The 20,346-nt window shown below is 40.6% G+C and overlaps 1 protein-coding gene across 1 annotated transcript in view; it reads right to left on the bottom strand.

The window, feature by feature from the left end:
• Positions 1-20,346, bottom strand: part of LOC139443043 (pyruvate carboxylase, mitochondrial-like) — a 67,787-nt gene continuing 47,441 nt past the window's right edge. The window contains exons 13-22 of the mRNA XM_071223965.1: positions 19,131-19,287; positions 18,455-18,561; positions 16,927-17,060; positions 15,841-16,090; positions 14,917-15,045; positions 13,850-13,965; positions 11,731-11,910; positions 10,418-10,666; positions 7,807-7,947; positions 1-7,211 (exon numbers count right to left, since the gene is read on the bottom strand). Of these exons, the coding sequence (XP_071080066.1) occupies positions 6,963-7,211; positions 7,807-7,947; positions 10,418-10,666; positions 11,731-11,910; positions 13,850-13,965; positions 14,917-15,045; positions 15,841-16,090; positions 16,927-17,060; positions 18,455-18,561; positions 19,131-19,287 (1,712 nt within the window). The 3' untranslated portion in view covers positions 1-6,962. The remainder of the gene's footprint in view (positions 7,212-7,806; positions 7,948-10,417; positions 10,667-11,730; positions 11,911-13,849; positions 13,966-14,916; positions 15,046-15,840; positions 16,091-16,926; positions 17,061-18,454; positions 18,562-19,130; positions 19,288-20,346) is intronic.

The following is a 20,346-nucleotide window of genomic DNA, read 5'->3' as shown; positions in this document are numbered from 1 at the left end:
ATCTTTCTACATAGTTTATTGAGATGAAGCAGTCTAACATACAATGCTCTGAAATGATTACATGTAAATTCTGAAACTGATCCAGGTGACTGTGTAGATCAGGGGAGACAACTCTGCTGACATCACACTTCTTTGAGTTTTATGTCATTAGTAACAATTTTTAGTGTCCTGGGACAACTCATCTTCCCAAGGCAAGTTAACTGACTATAGAAGTCCAGTTTCAACCCTTGCCGAACTAGGCTGGAATTATGGAGTATTTTGGCTGGACTGACGAGTCTATGCATGGTCCAATCAAAATCACAAAATCGACAACTGGGTCTTAAACTGTGCGGATTTCAGTCGCTTTCAGGATTTGCAAATCATGTGTACTGACAAAGTAGTTTCAACAGATATTTTCCAAATTTTGTCATTTTTAAATCAAGGTGCTTGGGTTTTGGCTGCACTTCTCGGAGTGAGACCCGTTTTATTACAATATAGATCATGGAGTAAGACCTGTTTTATCACAATATAGATCTTGGAGTAAGACCTGTTTTAATACAATATCGATCAGATCATCTTCACTTGGCGATGCCGTTTTGTTTGAAGCAAATGCAAGTGATATAAGACGTGGAATCTGATTGGTCAATAGGAGGGACATAGAAGGGAAAAAATTTGTAATAGCCACCACTGGCGCTATGATCGAGCCCAGAAATTTCAGCCTAGTTCAGCAAGGGTGGAACTGGACTTTTACAATCAGTTAACTCCCTTGTCTCGGGAAGCTGGGGACAACTCCCCTTCCGTACCACAAAGTACCATCCACATGCTGGAGGCGTGTGTCCCAACATTTCAAAACGTTCTAACATTTATTGTCAGATAGTTTTACATACATATATTTTACCAGTGGTGAACCTAAAGTCCAGCATCATGACCACCCCCTGGAAAATGTTTTCAAAACCATCTTTCCTTTTCCCTCATGGGAAAGTCCTTAACAGTCTTACAAGCAAACTAGTTTGATATTTGTAAGCCATCAACAGATACACGAGTAAACATTCGTTGCATAAAAAGGCTTATAACAGGAGTATTGTTTAGTTTCAGGCCAGATTAACTGACTATTCCGGTGAACTGATTTGTCTTAAAAATCTCCTTTTTTGATGTATTGGTGTAAATACTTTGTTGAAAGTGGATTTAAAAAAGTAACTACCTGGCTGCTTTGAGGTTTACAAAAAAGCGTTCTTGAAAGAATTCACAAAACAATTTTCAATCATTCAAGTTTTGTAGCTCCTCCAACTATTGCAAAATTTATAGGTGTTCCCATTAAACAAACAAATGATCTGGCCTCATATTTGAATATCAAATCGATTTTGGCAGTGTGTTTGCTAAATTTAATACAGCTTCATTGTGAAAGATACCCTTCAGTTTCAGACATTCAAGTAAAGTTCATTCACTCAACTCTAGCACCAGTTTCAAATGCGTCACGCCTTTATGAAGTTCTCATTGAGTGCTATACCTTCCGGCAACTCACGGTCAGACGTTTCAAGTAAAGGAATAGAGAAACAGTTGCAAGAGTCTGACAGAAAAAATACATGACTTTAAAAAATGTCATTCTTTTCGTAAATTAACAAATAAAATAAATACTTAATATACCGTATTCAACGTAATAAGTGCCCCGCTCTAATAAGCACCCACGGCGATATTTGCTCATATATTGGCTTGTGAACAATCCCAATTAGCACCCCTTCCGATTGATCAATGTACAGAAGACTTACCTATTCGCATATCAAGAGTTCTACCCACTCGTGTCAAACTAGACATCTATGACCACTACAATCAGTGAACTGTTGTTGGTTCAATTATTTTATTGCCTTTGAACTTCCTTTAATGCCAGTCAGCAGAATAAACATATAAACTGTGTTTTGTTTTTAGGAAAACACTGTTTCTTGTTAGTATGGAAGTTCTTTAATCAGCGCTAATAAGCAGTGCTATTTTTATGCCAAAATGCCATCTTGCCATAGTGTTATTACAAATCTTTGTAAATATTCCTTTCTGAAAATCAATAGAGAGGCAAATATAAATGATGGATATGACATATAATGCCATCTTGTGAAAGTATCAGGTAGGGTTTTTACAAATCTTTGTAAATAATACTTTCTGAAAATCAATATAATATCAAAATATGAATCAATAATATCAATAGTATCTTGTCAACCCACCCACCGGATATTCACCATCCGGTCATGCTGGTATTGCTATGTTTTCAGTCACATCAACAACCTCCATCAGTTGATAGTTCAGGATTTTTGGCATTACAAAAAGGCAATAATACTGTATTCAACGTAATAAGCGCCCAGCTCTAATAAACGCCCACAGCGATATTTGCTTATATATTGGCTAGTGAACAATCCCAATTAGCACCCCATCCGATTGATCAATGTACATAAGACTTATTTATTCGTGTATAATATGCACTCATGTGTTACATGCACCCTTAATTAAATTTTGGAAAAATTTATCTGTCGTATATAAACATTTCAGGCTGTCAGCATAAACAACGAAATTTATCTTTCAACTCTGTTTTTTTCACCAAAGTCATATTCTAATAAGAGACCCATATTTATAATTTTGAGAGCTCCCTGGGCGCTTATTACCTCAAATATGGTATCTATTATTTTTTACAATGTAAACCATCTTTGTCCTTATACATTCACAGGGACTCAGCTAAAAATGGGACTTGCACACATTGTACAACTAAAGGGAGCTAACTCTAGCATACTTCAGCTTTGGAATTTCCTGATCAACGATACATCATAAAAAAGTTTTTCTAGTCCTTTCAAAGAATAGACGATCACATGTCAGCATAACACAATTCATAACACTATCTGTCTGCTCTTGGTTATACATATACATATCTATACACCATCTATATGCAAAGTAAAAAGCAACATACCTAATCTAACATCTGGGTGCATCTTATTAAATATAAATAAGATAATATTATGTATAGAATATATGTAATATCTTGGTTATAATTTGCATGGCAGGAGTGTTTAGGATAGTGTTGCAATTGCTAAATAACCCTGTTTACAAACCAAAACATTTAACAAAGATAATTTAAAAAATTGAACTGTTAATATCAAGGTTAAAAAATATAATAGTCTGGTTCTCAAGCACTGCCGCATCCTTATAAAGTCTGCCGCATGTTACATTTTTATTTCCATTTTCCAAAAAAATAAAAATATACCAATACTTAAAACAATGCAATCCAATATTGCATGCAGTTACTTCTCTTTTCATGTCCACTGCTTTACTGCACATCTTGTGTTATGTTTGTGTGTTTGTTTGTTGTTTAACGCCTCACTCAGCAATATTCCAGCTATATGACGGTAGTCTGTAAATAATCGAGTCTGGACCAGACAATCCAGTGATTGACATCATGATCATTGATCCACGCAATTGGGATACGATGACGGGCATCAACCAAGTCAGCGAGTCTTACCACCCGTTAGTCGCCTTTTTCGACAAGCTCGTGTTATGGTAATGGCAGCAATAGGAGTTTGTATGCTTGTTTACGTAGGGAGGCCCTTTCCCAGGTTGATGGTACACAACTGTCTATTTGGTTACATACTAATTAAACAAGCGAAAAAAGAAAAAAAACACCGCCTCCCTGCACTATATTTTCAAAAATCATCGCCTGAGAACCAATTCTTTTATTTTTTTAAGAGTAATATACATCGTTATACATGATGAATAGTTAAATATAATGATTGAATAGTGAACTAGACAACTATTTAACCTGCTGGTACTGTTTATCACAGTTACAAAAAGCATACATTCTGCGTGTTGCAATATTTACAGTGAAAGACACTGCATCCGTCATTATTTCAGCAATATCACAGCTGGGGACACGCGAGAAAAAGCTTCACACATTGTACTAGGAGTGGGACGATACACCAACTGTGCGATCCAATACGTATCACGATACCTTGCTCACGATCTGATATGTATCACGATACATGCATGTGCATTTATCTGTGGTGTGTAAGCCATCTTTTTCATGGACAGGATTGCCAAACCTTTCACACTTTTAATTAACAGTTGGCAGGGTCAGGTATGGCGCAATGGATGAAAATCTTTACGTTTTCACTACTCATTTTCACTAGTAATTAGTGTGTGGTGTACACTTATTCAAGAAACATTTAAGGTAAGAATCGATAGTTTTTACTTAGTGTGCGACTGTGATCGAAACTTGTATTGAGAAAAAAAAATCGCGTTCCACCGATACATTTTTTACTTAGTGTGCAACTGTGATCGATACTTGTATCGAGAAGTAAAAAATCGCGATCCACCGATGCATCGGTGTATTGTCCTACCACTAATTGTATCCATGTAGGGAATCAAAGCCATGCCTCAAATGTTACAAGTGAATACTCAAACTCGACTATCCTACTGCCCCAAAATATACAGGCCCACCGACCAAAAATAAAATATGAATGATACAATAAAGAACTTCAATAACAGAAGGGAAGTCTCTTACTTGTCACTAAATACTAGGGATGGGTATTGGAGGTTTAAAATGTATCACAACATTTTGCGATGCACAAGGCCGTATTACGATACAACCATGATATACAGTAAAGTGTAGTTATAACGAACTCAAAGGGACTACTAATTTTAGTTCATTATAACCGTAGTTCGTTTGAAGCAAATATACAGCATAACTACAGCAAATAGTCGGGACCAAAAAAGTAAGTTTGTTATATTCGTATGTTCGTTATAAGTGTGTTTGTTATAACCATAGTTTACTGTATTGCATAATTATAAATTTTGAATTCAGCAGCAGTCTGTACATTAAGATATGAATTGAAGTTCGTAAATGGAACAAAACAAGATGCTGGTGCAACACTACGTTTACTCAGTCAATAAATACGCAGCCATCTTGTATCAACCATCAACAGTCTTCAGAAACTTTTATTCTACATATAAATCGGACCTCTATCTTACAAAAGTATGCATACTATATATAATAATAACTAAATCTCTCTAAACATGAATAGTCTAGAAATACTCCAGTGCTGTACAAATTGTGAATGACTTGTGATTGCTTACAAAGATATCTTCTGAAGAATATCTCGTGAACACAATGGATTTCATTGGATCATGAATATTCATTGCGCTGCAGACAAGCATTCAACATCACAAACAGACACACATCCATATCTGTCAATGAAACATACCACGTGTCAATTATTCAACAAACACAACCAAGCTGACAATATTTTGAGGAAACGAGGTCACTGTGGCTGGTACAAACGCACTCATTAACATATAACAAGTATTCACTAAATACTGTCACTCAGTATTCACATCGAACAACATCGCTCTAATACTTGTCACAAGATGCAGTGTCTGTGAAAGTGCCTCAAACAAATGTTCAACAAGGTTTAAGATCTATCTATCATAAAACCAAACAACTGTCAAGAAACGTCTAGAGGCCTATGTTTGAGTCGTACATACTTCAAGAAATCAGAATATACACAATAGTTCATTTTTATAGCTAAAATGGATAGAATTATCATTAAACCCCTCATGTTTTCAGAAATGAGCGGGCCACTGTAACTTGATAATGCCCTCATATTGCTTGAGTGAGTGAGTGACTTGGGTTTAATGCCGCTTTTAACAGTATTCCAGTTATATCACTGCGTGTCAGCTTTATGTGGGAGGAAAGCCCGAAGTGATGCAGGTCTCAGACGTTTACCATTTCGGTGAAATCCACGAGCATGGGTATGGTGCTGACAAACCTAGAAACATAATCAGGGCGAACCGGGATTCGAATTCACAATCATAGGTTTCTGGCGTGCCCAAGGGACGCAACTCTGCAGTGCGAATCGCAGCGCCTTAGACGACTGGGCCATCCGTGCACCCTCATAATTCTTGACGACAGGCCATTATCACGCCCGTTGTTAAGTGACGTCATAGGATAGGGATAGATGACGTCACATTCAATAGTGATGTCATCTGGCTTGTTCTATGACGTTTCCATATTTGTAAAAGTGGGTCAGTGAAATTCATGTTGATTGCACGAAATGTTTCAAAACCGATATTGTTGTTAATTTTTATTTGATAACAAATTTTATCCATTTTAGCTATAATAACAGTAAAGCTATTTCAGGGCATTATCATTTGCAGAAGCCCTCGGTCTTTTCTTACCAAAGAAATTATTGTACTACATGGCTGGTATCCTAATATGCCTATTTCCTGCTGTCAATGACCAACTGGGACTGCTGGTGATACTTGGTTGGGTTTAACGCATTGGAATCGTTTAAAATGAAAAGTATATCAGTACCTATAAACAGAAGTTATTCTTTGACTAACTTAATTATGGTTCCCAGATACACTGATTGGATCTGTTGTGTGTTTGCACATAACATTGATCAGTAGGTAGACAAGACTTACTTTAAGAGGTTAAAGAGAGGCGAGTATGACAAACGACAAACTCACTGTTGGCCAGCATGCTAGTTCCACAACACACCATTCCGCTATTAGAATACTAACGTTATCAAAAATCCTCGCTGGTAGCAAACATTCACTCACACATATAACAAAACTTTGTCCCATGATAAAACTCTTGTCTAGCACTCCACTACAAACTGATTCTGTTCAATAAAATAATTAAGTGTGTCCATTTCAAGGTTAGAGTATGCCATGATTTAAATCATTCACCTTGTTTTAAATCATTCACGCTGATTTAAATCATTCACCTTGTTAAAACATGCGTCACAACAATGCCATTTGATGACCAATATGCTTTCACCCATCAGCTCACGAACGACCCAATAGAATTGGTCCAGTTTCCAAACACCACCATCGTCAATATTCCTCAAAAACAACATCCTCCAATGAGCAATCGCTGAAACATTAGAACCTGTGGACAGTAGGTCAGGCCCGATGGTCAGTGTGTTTCTTCAGGGTTTTCCTGCCAAGACTGGTCACTCAATGTCCATCAACAAGTCGTCTCCTTCCAGCTTCATGCCGTCAGTGACTGCGATACTCTTGACCTCACCGTCCACTGGCGCACTGACGACCATCTCCATCTTCATTGCACTCAACACCAACACGGGCTGACCTTTCACGACCTTGTCACCAACCTTGACCTTGATGCCTATCACTGACCCTGGCATTGGGGCCCCCACGCTGCCCTTTACGCCCTTGAGGGACTTTGGATGGAAGTGCATCTCCTGCAGAACATACAAAGCATAGCTTACACACACGCTGTACGGCAGGGTTGAAATGGGGTTTAACATCATGTTCCAAGATTATTGCACTTTTATAGCAATGTGTGTGCGACTGACGTCCTAATGAATAAATGTACCATCAAAGCATTGACTTCCTTATGAATACATGTACCATCAAAGCATTGACTTCCTTATGAATACATGTACCATCAAAGCATTGACGTCCTATGAATACATGTACCATCAAAGAATTGACTTCCTTATGTATACATGTACCATCAAAGAATTGACGTCCTTATGAATACATGTACCATCAAAGAATTGACGTCCTTATGAATACATGTACCATCAAAGCATTGATGTCCTAATGAATACATGTACCATCAAAGCATTGACGTCCTAATGAATACATGTACCATCAAAGCATTGATGTCCTCATGAATATATTAGGCAAAACATTTTGGCGGCCGCACAAGACTGGATTCAGACCGCCCATTGAGCTAAATGAGTCCCCAGCAAGTCAATTTGTCTTGCTGTCTGCTCCTAGTTCACCTGGGTGGGCTGATTCACAATGTCTGATGGAGATCTATCCACTGACCTTCATTGCTTCTTCATCCTTGATGAGGACAGACCGCAGCTGACCGTTCAGCTCGAAGAACACCTCCCTCTCCCCGTTCTTGTTCAAGTCCCCCACTGCAAGCGTCTTGATGGACAGAGTCTTGCCACGCTCTATCTCGACCTGCAAGCAACGACAATCCATGACAATCTGTGGTGTCCAGTAACCGCTTCCTGGGTCAGTTCTACCAGACAAACTTAAACACGACCACCTGCCAACGGATTCCATCGATCCATGCAGTCTATGCAGTCAATACCTGTAGATCTGTGGAACTCTCTTCCAGATAATGTGAAATTATCTTTTTCAATCCCTGTTCTTAAAGCCCACCTAAAAACCCACCTTTAGAACAAACACTATCAATGCTAAGTGCACTGAACACAAAGTTTTGTGCCCTTTAAGCGCTTTATAAATCCAAGCATCATCATCATCATCATCATCATCTAAAGGTTGCTAGTCATCATCATCATCATCATCATCATCATCATCATCATCTGAAGGTTGCTTGTCATCATCATCATCATCATCATCATCATCATCATCAAAATGTTGCTTGTCATCATCAACATCATCATCATCATCATCTAAAGGTTGGTTGTCATCATCATCATCATCTAAAGGTTGCTTGTCATCATCATCATCATCATTATTATCTAAAGGTTGCTTGTCATCATCATCATCATCATCATCATCTACAGGTTGCTTGTCATCATCATCATCATCATCATCATCATCATCATCATCTAAAGGTTGCTTGTCATCATCATCATCATCATCATCATCATCATCTAAAGGTTGGTTGTTGTCATCATCATCATCATCATCATCATCATCTTAAGGTTGGTTGTCATCACCATCATCATCATCATCATCATCATTATCTAAAGGTTGCTTGTCATCATCATCATCATCATCATCATCATCTAAAGGTTGGTTGTCATCATCATCATCATCATCTAAAGGTTTCTTGTCATCATCATCATCATCATCATCATTAATATCTAAAGGTTGCTTGTCATCATTATCATCATCATCATCATCATCATCATCATCTAAAGGTTGCTTGTCATCATCATCATCATCATCTAAAGGTTGCTTGTCATCATCATCATCATCATCTAAAGGTTGGTTGTCATCACCATAATCATCATCATCATCTAGGTTGCCAGTTGGTTGTGTTTGCTTGCCGCTGGGTCCCAGTCATAAACATGGCATGATGAGTACCCAGTGGTTTTTATGTTTGTTTGTTTGTTTGTTGCTTAACACAGTTGTTAGTTGTCATGTCACACTCGCATGGCAACCCTGTTTCACCTCAGCTGACTTCAGTTGTGATTTATGGGACCAACTATTTACTGAATCATTACTGACTGTTCATAAAAATGTCTGCTGAAAGTTGGACATTCTATTTTGCCTTGCAGTTAAGCAGCATTGCTGACCGATAACTTTCCAGGTGTGGTCTGGGTACATCAGTGTTTGTTTGTTTGTTTGTTTGTTGTTTAATGCTGCACTCAGCAATATTCCAGCTATATGACGGCAGTCTGTAAATAATTATGTCTGGACAAGGCAACCAAGTTATTGACATCATGTGCATCGATCCACGCAATTGGGATACCATGACATGCATCAACCAAGTCAGCGAGCCTGACCACCCAATCTCGTTCGTCGCCTCTTATGACAAGCATAGTCGCCTTTTATGGCAAGCATGGGTTGCTGAAGACCTATTCTATCCTTGGATCTTGGATGATTTCTGACTTACATTAATCTTAATTGATTATCTTCACGGGTTGAGTAATCAATGGATAAATCACAATAGCTGCTTGACGGCTATCCATGACTGGTAAAAAACATTTGTCAAAATGTTTTTTACAGAACCTATTATAGTAATTACTTGGACATTCAAAGTAGATTTAATAATCAATGTGATCTATAACCCTAACACAGAGCTTGCCTGACACATGTATCAAGCACATCTCACCTCAAATATATCACTTTATAGACGTCTACAACACATCTCACCTCAAACACAGCTGACTTCATGCATGTCTCACCTCACCTTACACACATCTCACCTCACACACACATCTCAACTCACACGTCTAACCTCATCTCACCTCACACATCTTACCTCACCTCACACATCTCACCTTACACACACATCTCAACTCACACACACATCTCAACTCACGCACACATCTCACCTCACACACACACACATCTCACCTCACATGTCTAACCTCACCTCACCTCACACGTCTTACCTCACCTCACACATCTCACCTTACACACATCTCACCTCACACACACATCTCAACTAACACACACATATCACCTCACACACACATCTCAACTCACACACACATCTCACCTGACACGTCTAACCTCACCTCACCTCACACGTCTCACCTCACACACATCTCACCTCACACATCTCACCTCACACGTCTTACCTCAGCTCACACACATCTCACCTCACCTCACACACATCTTACCTCACCTCACACACATCTCACCTGACACGACTCACCTCACCTCTCACACATCTCACCTCACACGTCTCACCTCACCTTACACACATCTCACCTCACGTATGTCTCACCTCACATTCCTCTGGGATCTTTGGTCCCATTAGGAAGAGTCTTGTATCAAGAGTGTCAACCGGACCATATTTACTCCGGAACTCCATGTAGTCATCGAGGACCTTCGGGTAGAGCGCCGAGCTCATGACATCCACCTCCCGCACCACGGGGCCGTGCTTTTCCACGAGCTCCTCCTTCAGCTTGTCAAAGTCCAGAGGAGGAAGAGACATCCCTGGACGACCGTCGAACGTCTTGGCACCTTTCAAAATCTGCAGTGAACATAACACTTGATATTTTCACTGCAGTGAACATAACATTTGATCTTGCACTGGAGTGAACATAAAATTTGATGGAACTAACACAAGAGCTATCTCCCTGCAAATTATCTCCCTTTATCGTAAGTGTCTCTCCCGGAAAACAAACTGTTGACTTGCATTAACGTTCAACTTTGACAAGGCAAAATAATGTCAGATGGTCCTTTATGGTGTTACTATCTCTTCTTGCGTTTGCTATTCTCTTGAAAATGTTTTGTTATAAACTGTAATTTGCTCTTTTAACTCATCAATGGAGACTGTTCATTTCGCAAAGCGCCATTTATGTTACTTGATCAGCTGGTACCGGGTACAAGGGTACAAGGTAATCTTAATCCCTGGATATAAAACAATGCCTAGCTGAACAAAAAATACAATTTAAACGGTAAATCAACATGTCTGGTGATTTTTTATCTCAAATTTCGAAGTTTCTCATCACCCGTTTGCCAGACTTCGCGGAAGGGGTATGGTGTAGTTTTTTCTGCGCATAATATTCAAATTTCTTTTTTTCCAAAATATTGAACCCGCTAGAGAGGGGTGCGCATTATACATAGGTGCGCACTATACTCAAGAAAATACGTTATTCCTTTGCTTCCACCATCGGTCTCGTAGCTTTCAAGTATATTTTTATTTGTATATAATCATATCCAAATGTATGATAAAAGAATTTTACAATTTTTTATTACTTTTGTTTATATTTTTTAAGATTTTGAAAACTGGGATATACTTTTTAAGTCACAAGTACAAGGGGTGGGGAAATGTCCCTGCGTGTTAGGTAGGAAGAATTTAAGTTTGAAGCGCTTATATTTGTAATGAAACAATTTAAATTAAGACACAAAAAGTATATATTACATTGGATATTCCATGTGTCTCATGAAGTGTCATGTTTTCTCATCTACTGAACGGGGAAAGGAGATATTTTCTCCTTTCCTCCCATCACTCAATGAGAGAAACATGATAGTCCACTATAGTCCACTCATCACATGAAATATCCTCTATGTCTGTTTCTAACACATCGTCACCTTGGTCCTGAGGGGTTCTGGGTAGCCTCCTGGTGGCTTTCCGAGGTAACCCTGGAAGTACTCCACAACGGAGCTAGGGAAAGACAACTCTTCCGCCCTGTCCTCCACCATCTCCGCGGTCAGCTTGTTCTGGACCATGAACTGGGCCATGTCTCCCACCACCTTGGACGATGGGGTCACCTGGAACAAAATGGCTTCCAGTAACATTAGAGCTCTCTACATTCCAGTAACATTAGAGCTCTCTACATTCCAGTAACATTAGAGCTCTCTACATTCCAGTAACATCAGAGCTCTCTACATTCCAGTAACATCAGAGCTCTCTACATTCCAATAACATCAGAGCTCTCTACATTCCAGTAACATCAGAGCTCTCTACATTCCAGTAACATCAGAGCTCTCTACATTCCAGTAACATTAGAGCTCTCTACATTCCAGTAACATTAGAGCTCTCTACATTCCAGTAACATTAGAGCTCTCTACATTCCAGTAACATCAGAGCTCTCTACATTCCAGTAACATTAGAGCTCTCTACATTCCAGTAACATTAGAGCTCTCTACATTCCAGTAACATTAGAGCTCTCTACATTCCAGTAACATCAGAGCTCTCTACATTCCAGTAACATTAGAGCTCTCTACATTCCAGTAACATTAGAGCTCTCTACATTCCAGTAACATTAGAGCACTCTACATTCCAGTAACATTAGAGCTCTCTACATTCCAGTAACATCAGAGCTCTCTACATTCCAGTAACATTAGAGCTCTCTACATTCCAGTAACATTAGAGCTCTCTACATTCCAGTAACATTAGAGCACTCTACATTCCAGTAACATTAGAGCTCTCTACATTCCAGTAACATCAGAGCTCTCTACATTCCAGTAACATTAGAGCTCTCTACATTCCAGTAACATTAGAGCTCTCTACATTCCAGTAACATTAGAGCTCTCTACATTCCAGTAACATTAGAGCTCTCTACATTCCAGTAACATTAGAGCTCTCTACGTTCCAGTAACATTAGAGCTCTCTACATTCCAGTAACATTAGAGCTCTCTACATTCCAGTAACATTAGAGCTCTCTACATTCCAGTAACATTAGAGCTCTCTACATTCCAGTAACATTAGAGCTCTCTACATTTCATGCTTGGGTAAAAGTCTACACCACAGACATTGTTCACAAAGACAAAATGTGTTCAATAATGTTAGATGAAGCAAGTCATGGATTACACATTTTCCTAAAAGTAAATATTAAGCTCTGCCCTGCTATAGCACATTAAAACACCTTAATTAATATCTGCTGTTCTTTATTAAACCGTGAGTGGGTGAGTATGGTTTTACGCCACTTTTAGCAATATTCCAGCAATATCACGGCGGGGGACACCAGAAATGGGCTTCACACATTGTACCCATGTCGGGAATCGAACCCGGGTCTTCGGCTGATGAGCGAACGCTTAAATCACTAGGCTACCTGACCACCCCTCTTTATTAAATAACGTGTTGTTATCTGACATAACTCAAGGTGGGGGACATGTCAAGCAAGTGAGTGAATTAGGGCTGGGACGGGTAACTCGGGTACCCGGGTCCGGTGGGTACTGAGTAGGACCCGGGTACCCACAGGACTAACCGGACCCATGGTTAGTAACGTGATATATTGTTTAATGACAAAAATTATCTAGAGCTCTAGGTTTAAACTACAAGTCACTAATTACTATGCCCATTCCTTCTGACTTTTATATGTTTGAATAAAATTAAAACTTTAGTCTACTTCAGTGTATACACGTGTATCTAAACACATTTTGCCAGGGCTACGGTCAAACTTTTCCCAATCGGAGAGTTTGTACCTACCTCTTGAGACCTATTGTCCCAACCCAGTGAATGTTATTTTATGCTTCAGACAGAAATACAACAGCAGCCTGTAGATCCTAAAATCCATATCACCAAATCCTCATCAGTAATGATACCAGGCACCTGATCCTAACCCTCACTCCAGCCTGTTTCCTAGCCCCACCCTTCCAGCAATGTTGCCACTCCCCTCCAGCCTGTTCCATAGGCCCACCCTTTCAGCATTCAGGCACTCCACTCCAGCCATGCTGTCGCTCCAGTCCAGCCATGCAGTCCACCTACCTTAGGGATGTCTCCCAGGAGTTTGTTGGCCACGGAGTACATTTTCTTGACCTCCTCGAACTGGTCAGCCAGCCCCAAGCTGAAGGCCTGGAACTGCAGGTTGGTGTACTGACCACCTGAAACATGCAACAGCATCCTTCAGGGCCGGTACTCAATTAGCACACAGATAAGTACAGATATCACATTCATACAAGCATATCTACCAGTGGAATTATTAGATTTGAAAAGGCAAACTGACTAAACTGACTCCTGGATCTAACAAGGCTGACATCAAGGGACGGACTCCAGATTACTAAATCACTGACAGCTATATTCCACCCCATGGGCAGATACAGATTTATTTCGAAAACAATCTTTATTTCTGTATAAATTACCACCAAAGACAATAAATAGATCTTAATTGTGCACCCCCCCTTTTCAAAAAAGCTGTATCCGCCCATGCACCCCCATCACATCAGCCTGTAAATACGTAACTGTGAGAGCACTGAATCTTTGGCAGTTACCCGCTAACTGACTATAAAAGTCCAGTTTCCACCCAAGTCGAACTAGGCCAGAGCTGGGCTTGACCATAGGGCCACCACTGGCTATTACCAGTCATGTCCCTTCTATATCCCTCCTACTGTCCAATCAGATTTCACCTCTCGTATCACTTGCATTAGCTTCAAACACAATGGTGGCGCCCAGTCAAGACGATCTTATTGATAATCAAGATCTATGTTGCAATCAAAAGGTTTTTACTTCACGAAGTGTATCCAGTCATGTGAGCACCTTGATTAAAAACAGGAAAAGATTTGGAAAATATCTGTTGATGTTAGTTAAAGGTACACGATTTGCAAATCCTGCAATGGACCGAAATATGCACAGCAGTTTACGAACCAGATGTCGATTTCGTTACGAGGTATTAATTGGATTATAATTAGACTAATTAGTCCAGCCAAAACATAACTCCATAATTCCAGCCTAGTTCGGCAAGGGTGGAAAACTGGACTTTTAAAGTCAGTTAACTCCCTTGCCTCAGGAAGATGTGTTTTATTGTATATGTCTGGTGGGAACTAACAATCACTCACCTGGGATCTCGTTGACGTAGATGTCAGCATTGCCGCTCTTCATGGTGACGCAACACTCGAAGGGGGCATACAGATTCCTGGTTTGTTCCCAGTAGGCTGAGTATGTCGATACATTCTCCAGCGTCACACCTAGCCATGGAAACAAAAAACAGCTGCAGTCTGTCTTGCCACTTTCTGTACCCCGTGTTCCTTGGTGCATGTTTTGTTTGTTTGTTTGTTTGTTTGATGCCGCACTCAGCCATATTACAGCTTTATGACAGTGGTCTGTAAATAATCAAGTCTGGACCAGACAATCCAGTGACTGACATCATGCACATCGATCTACGCATTTGGGATACGATGACATGCATCAGCCAATTCAGCGAGCCTGACCACCCAATCCTGTTAGTCGCCTCTTACGACAAGCATAGTAGCCTCTTACGGCAAGCATGGATCGCTGAAGACCTATTTTTACCCGGATCTTCACGGGTTTCTAGAGCAGGTACAGAGTATGGATCTATGAGCCTTTAGTAATACAATTCCAACCATTTTACAGAGTTGGGACTTAACTCCTGTGTACCCATGTGGGGAATCAAACCCTGGTTTTCATTGTTACAAACTAACACTTTAACCGCTTGACTACCTTACCGCTCTAACTGTACCTGGTTGGTAAGAGAGTAATGTGAATGTATGCTTCCCCGTAAAACAAAGAAAAAAGAACTTTGTGGGAAAAAAAACACACCCACAAAATATGAAATGTCACTTCAACAAAGCATTCAAAGTTTCATTGTTTTTAGACAAGTGTAAAAGATAGTGTAGGAAAGTCTGTTAACAACTGTCCCAGGGCTTGTGGGTATTTCTCAAATGCTGTTGATGGTACAGCATTCGTGCCCTGAGTAATCTTAGCAGTAAGTTTTAAGTCAGCAGCATCCAGGGCCTACCCACCTGTATCGAGATCTGTCCTTTCTGTGGCTGCGACAATGGCCCCCATACTGGGCTGTGACGTCATCCCAGACATGGAGTCCACTGCAACGTCTACAGCATCTGCTCCGGCTCGGGCTGCAGCCAGCATGGACGCAACTCCTGCACCTGCGGTGTCGTGGGTGTGCACGTGGATGGGAACATCGGGGAATTTATCCCGGAGCGTGCGGATCAGAAGGTCGGCGGCTTGAGGTTTCAGCAGACCGGCCATGTCCTGGAAGAGCAAGGTCAAGTTGTCACCAGCAAACATGAAATGTTTCTTCATTTATCTGTTCATGTCCAGATGAACATGACCAACACTTCCACAAGTTCATCCTCACACTATTGTGTGGCTGTCGGTCGTAATCGGCTGTGGCACTTTGTCAAAAAAGTGGAGTCTTGCTTGGATCAAGCAAATCGTACACAAGACAGGACCATCTATTGTGAAGGTGTGACAACATATTTGATCACATGACAACGGACCAACCACACTCAGAATACAAATCAGAATCTCTACAGGGCTAGAGCTACCATGGTCCTGTTCTGCCCTGAATCTCTACAGGGCAAGAGCTACCAAGGTCCTATTCTGCCCTGTATCTCCACAGGACAAGAGCTACCAAGGTCCTATTCTGCCCTGAATCCCTACAGGGCAAGAGCTGCCAAGGTCTTATTCTGCCTTACAGGGCAAGAGCCACTAGGTCCTGTTCTGCCCTGAATCCCTACAGGGCAAGAGCTACCAAGGTCCTATTCTTCCCTGAATCCCTACAGGGCAAGAGCGACCAAGGTCCTATTCTGCCATACAGGGCAAGAGCTACTGGGTCCTATTCTGCCCTGAATCTCTACAGGGCAAGAGCTACCAAGGTCCTATTCTGCCCTGAATCCCTACAGGGCAAGAGCTACTGGGTCCTAGTCTGCCCTGAATCCTTACAGGGTAAGAGCTACCAAGGTCCTAATCTGCCCTGAATCTCCACATGGCAAGAGCTACCAAGGTCCTAATCTGCCCTGAATCCCTACAGGGCAAGAGCTTCCAAGGTCGTGCCCTGATATTACCACAGTAAGAGACTGGCTTACCTTAATTCCCAGAATGTGTGTCCCAGCCTTGACAAGCTCTGTAGCCAGGTCCACGTAGTAGTCCATGTTGTACTTGGTCCTGGTGGGGTCGGACACGTCGCCAGTGTAGGAAATCGCAGCCTCGATCACGCCACCTGGAGGCAGGGTTGCCGTAAATGTTAAATCCCTCACGTAAGAATATAAGAACAACATGCTTTACCACAGAGAATTTTTTTCGTATAACACTGCTTGTTCCAGCTGGTGCAGGTAGCCATGGATGGTTGAATGGGCCTGCTTGCACAAAGCCATTGTAGAACTATGTCCATCACAACTGTATGTTAAGGTATGGGACTTAGTGGTTAGTGGTGGTTAGTGAGTTAATATAATCTTGCTATTACGACCATCGAAACATATCAAAGTATCAGAGTTACAAAATGTGTTGTAGCAGGATCACGAGGGGTTCATGGGAGTGAGTGAGTGAGTTGGGTTTAACGCCGTTTATAACATTATTCCAGTTATATCGCGGCGTGTCAGCTTAATGTGGGAGAAAAGCCCGAAGTGATGCAGGTCTCAGACGTTTACCACTTCGGTGAAACCCACAAGCATGGGTAGGGTGCTGGCAAACCTAGAAACATAATTGGGGCAAACCGGGATTCGAACCCACAATCATAGGTTTCTGGCGTGCCCAAGGGACGCAACTCTGCACAGCGAATCGCTTCAAATGTGTTCCCTTCCCAAATAACATACCAATTTTCAATACAAGTACAGCTTAATGTGCTCTCAGGACATTGACAATCTCATTAAAATCAGATCTAAGTTCTCGCTGCCGCTAAACAAAGATCTGAGGACATCCCATTACAGGTCATGTCAGAACGACCTTTCGCGAACTATGACTGACCACTGAAATTACTAACAAGAAGTTGACATCAGCCAATTAGAAAGCAGCTTTCTCGAGTTTTACCACACTTGTTTCAACCTGGTGACTTCAATTTCAGACTACGCTTGAAAAATATGTTGACACAGTTCTCGATCAAAAGTGAAAACTGAACAAACGAACTTTCCGGAATGTCTAACATATGGTTGAGATTGTATGGCAGTGCTTCCCACGTATTGTGCAATGCCTCCTCCGTTCAAATGTTTATCCCATGGAAGCGAGAGATAGACAATGATTTTGACAGAATCAGTCGTACGGGCCGTAACTGTCTTTTGGAATACCCCGTGTTAACGTTTTCGAGGTTGCATGATCAGAAAACACATTCTGACTGTCACTTTCATGATCTGGTAACCTACGCTCTGAGTGGTCGAATGAAAGGTCATTCTGATGTGACCAGTAATGGGACGTCCTCAGATGTTTGTTCAGCAATAGCGAGAACTAAGATCTGTTTTTAATGAGATTGGGACATTGACTAAGAAATGTCATACATCACTTCAACAGTCAAAATGGTTCCAGGCAGACAACTCGAAACTGAAAACTATTTTGTCACGATAAATCCAGTTTGATGAGCCTGTTACCATGGTTACTACAAACCCCGATTGGACAGTAACTGACCTGCTTTTCCGACAGCATCCATTCCCACAATAATGTTGGGTAGATAGTTAAGCGAGTCGAAGATACGGAAAATGTCCATTCCATGTTTGACAGCTTGGTCACAGAACCTAGAACAGGAAGACTGAATGAGTTCCATGTAGTTTGAGCTTGTTCAAACAGCAGCGCATGGGTACCCAGTAGGATGAGAAGTAATGTGACCGTTAACATGGTTAAACTTCTACCACCACCTGGGTTGTATTCTCCCCAGGGAGCTGCGAATGAAATTTACGTGAACAATGATCCAAAGATGATGATAATTATAATGTAGAGTGAACAAAATGAATGGCATCTGACGCATGATAAAAACACCTTATTAAAATCATCATAATCATCATCATCATCATTATTATCATTTGTGTGTTGCCTGTGCTTACTTGAAGACAACATTCATCATCATCATCATCATCATCAACATTCATCATCATCATCATCATCATCATCATTATCATCATTTGTGCGTTGCCTGTGCTTACTTGAAGACAACATTCATCATCATCATCATCATCAACATTCATCATCATCATCATCATCATCATCATTTGTGCATTGCCTGTGCTTACTTGAAGACAACATTCATCATCATCATCATCATCATCATCATCATCATCATCATCATTTGTGTACTGCCTGTGCTTACTTGAAGACAACATTGTCTGGGTAGTTGGTGTAGCCGACAGCATTGGCACCTCTCAGCAGCATCTGGAAAGGGATGTTTGGCATCTGCTTCCGCAGCTCCGCCAGGCGGTCCCAGGGACATTCGTGTAGGAAACGCAGCGCAACGTCAAAGGTAGCGCCTGAAACACACGTCACAACATGCATAAGTTGGCAGTGCAAGTGGCTGAGGTGAGCGACTGTTTCATTTCATTTTTCCAACATGGCAACCATCAAATATAGCAGAAGTCACAAATTCAATGCATTTTAAGTTTCACAATACATATGATGTATGATTTAATGATATGTGATTTAATAGTTAAGTTATGGGTCAAATGACATTGGTTCCACTAGTTCTCAGGCAATGGCTTTTGAAAATAAAGCGCGGTTGGGCGGCCTTTTTGTGTGTGTTCAATCTGGTATGTAACCAAAAATAAACAGTTGTGTACAATCAACCTGGGAAAGGGCCTCCCTACAAATATGTATTCCTTGATGAGTAAAATACTGGAATACAGTATTTGACTACCGATGGACATCCAGTATGGGCATAATACATAATGAGCTTTGATTTTATTTCACAACATGGAGACATTATCGTGAACACAGAACACTGGAAGAAGTATGTCAACAAATCTGTACTGAAGTACACAAGGTAGTCCTGCTATTACACTATCTGGCTATAAAAGCGTTCATTGTACATCTGGACTTACGTTTGTGATCCATTAAATTACTCTTATCCAAGACTTCATTTAATTTTGTTTACATTAATTTCCATGAAATCGTATGTGAACTAATCAGCAAATCACATCAACTCACCATGACTCGCCTTGAAACAAACATGAGTTGTTAGAGATACAAACTTTTTCAGTCCTCCTATCACTGTACTGAAATTTTAGTTCTGATATTGGCCATGACATTAAGTATATAAGTTAGGGGAGAAAATGTGTGAACAGGTGATTGCTATTTCTGGCTTGTTTTACGAAACAAATACACATATAATCTTAATCTCTGCGTATGAAATGTCCAGCATACGGTACACAAACACTATTGAATTTATAAATTATTATGTCTTGTGAAGTTTTACCGTAAATTTCATGTTTTCATTGACCAAATTTTCAAACGGCAAAGCAAGCACACAAACTCCTGTTGCTGAGATGCGCAGTAAAGCAGTGAGCATGTAAAGGGAAGTAACTGCATGCTCA

Source organism: Haliotis cracherodii, unplaced genomic scaffold, assembly GCF_022045235.1.
Source record: "Haliotis cracherodii isolate W230 unplaced genomic scaffold, xgHalCrac1.p SCAF_5, whole genome shotgun sequence".
Classification (NCBI taxonomy): domain Eukaryota; kingdom Metazoa; phylum Mollusca; class Gastropoda; order Lepetellida; family Haliotidae; genus Haliotis; species Haliotis cracherodii.
Note: the sequence above shows the minus strand (reverse complement) of the source record. Positions and strands in the feature narration are given on the sequence as shown.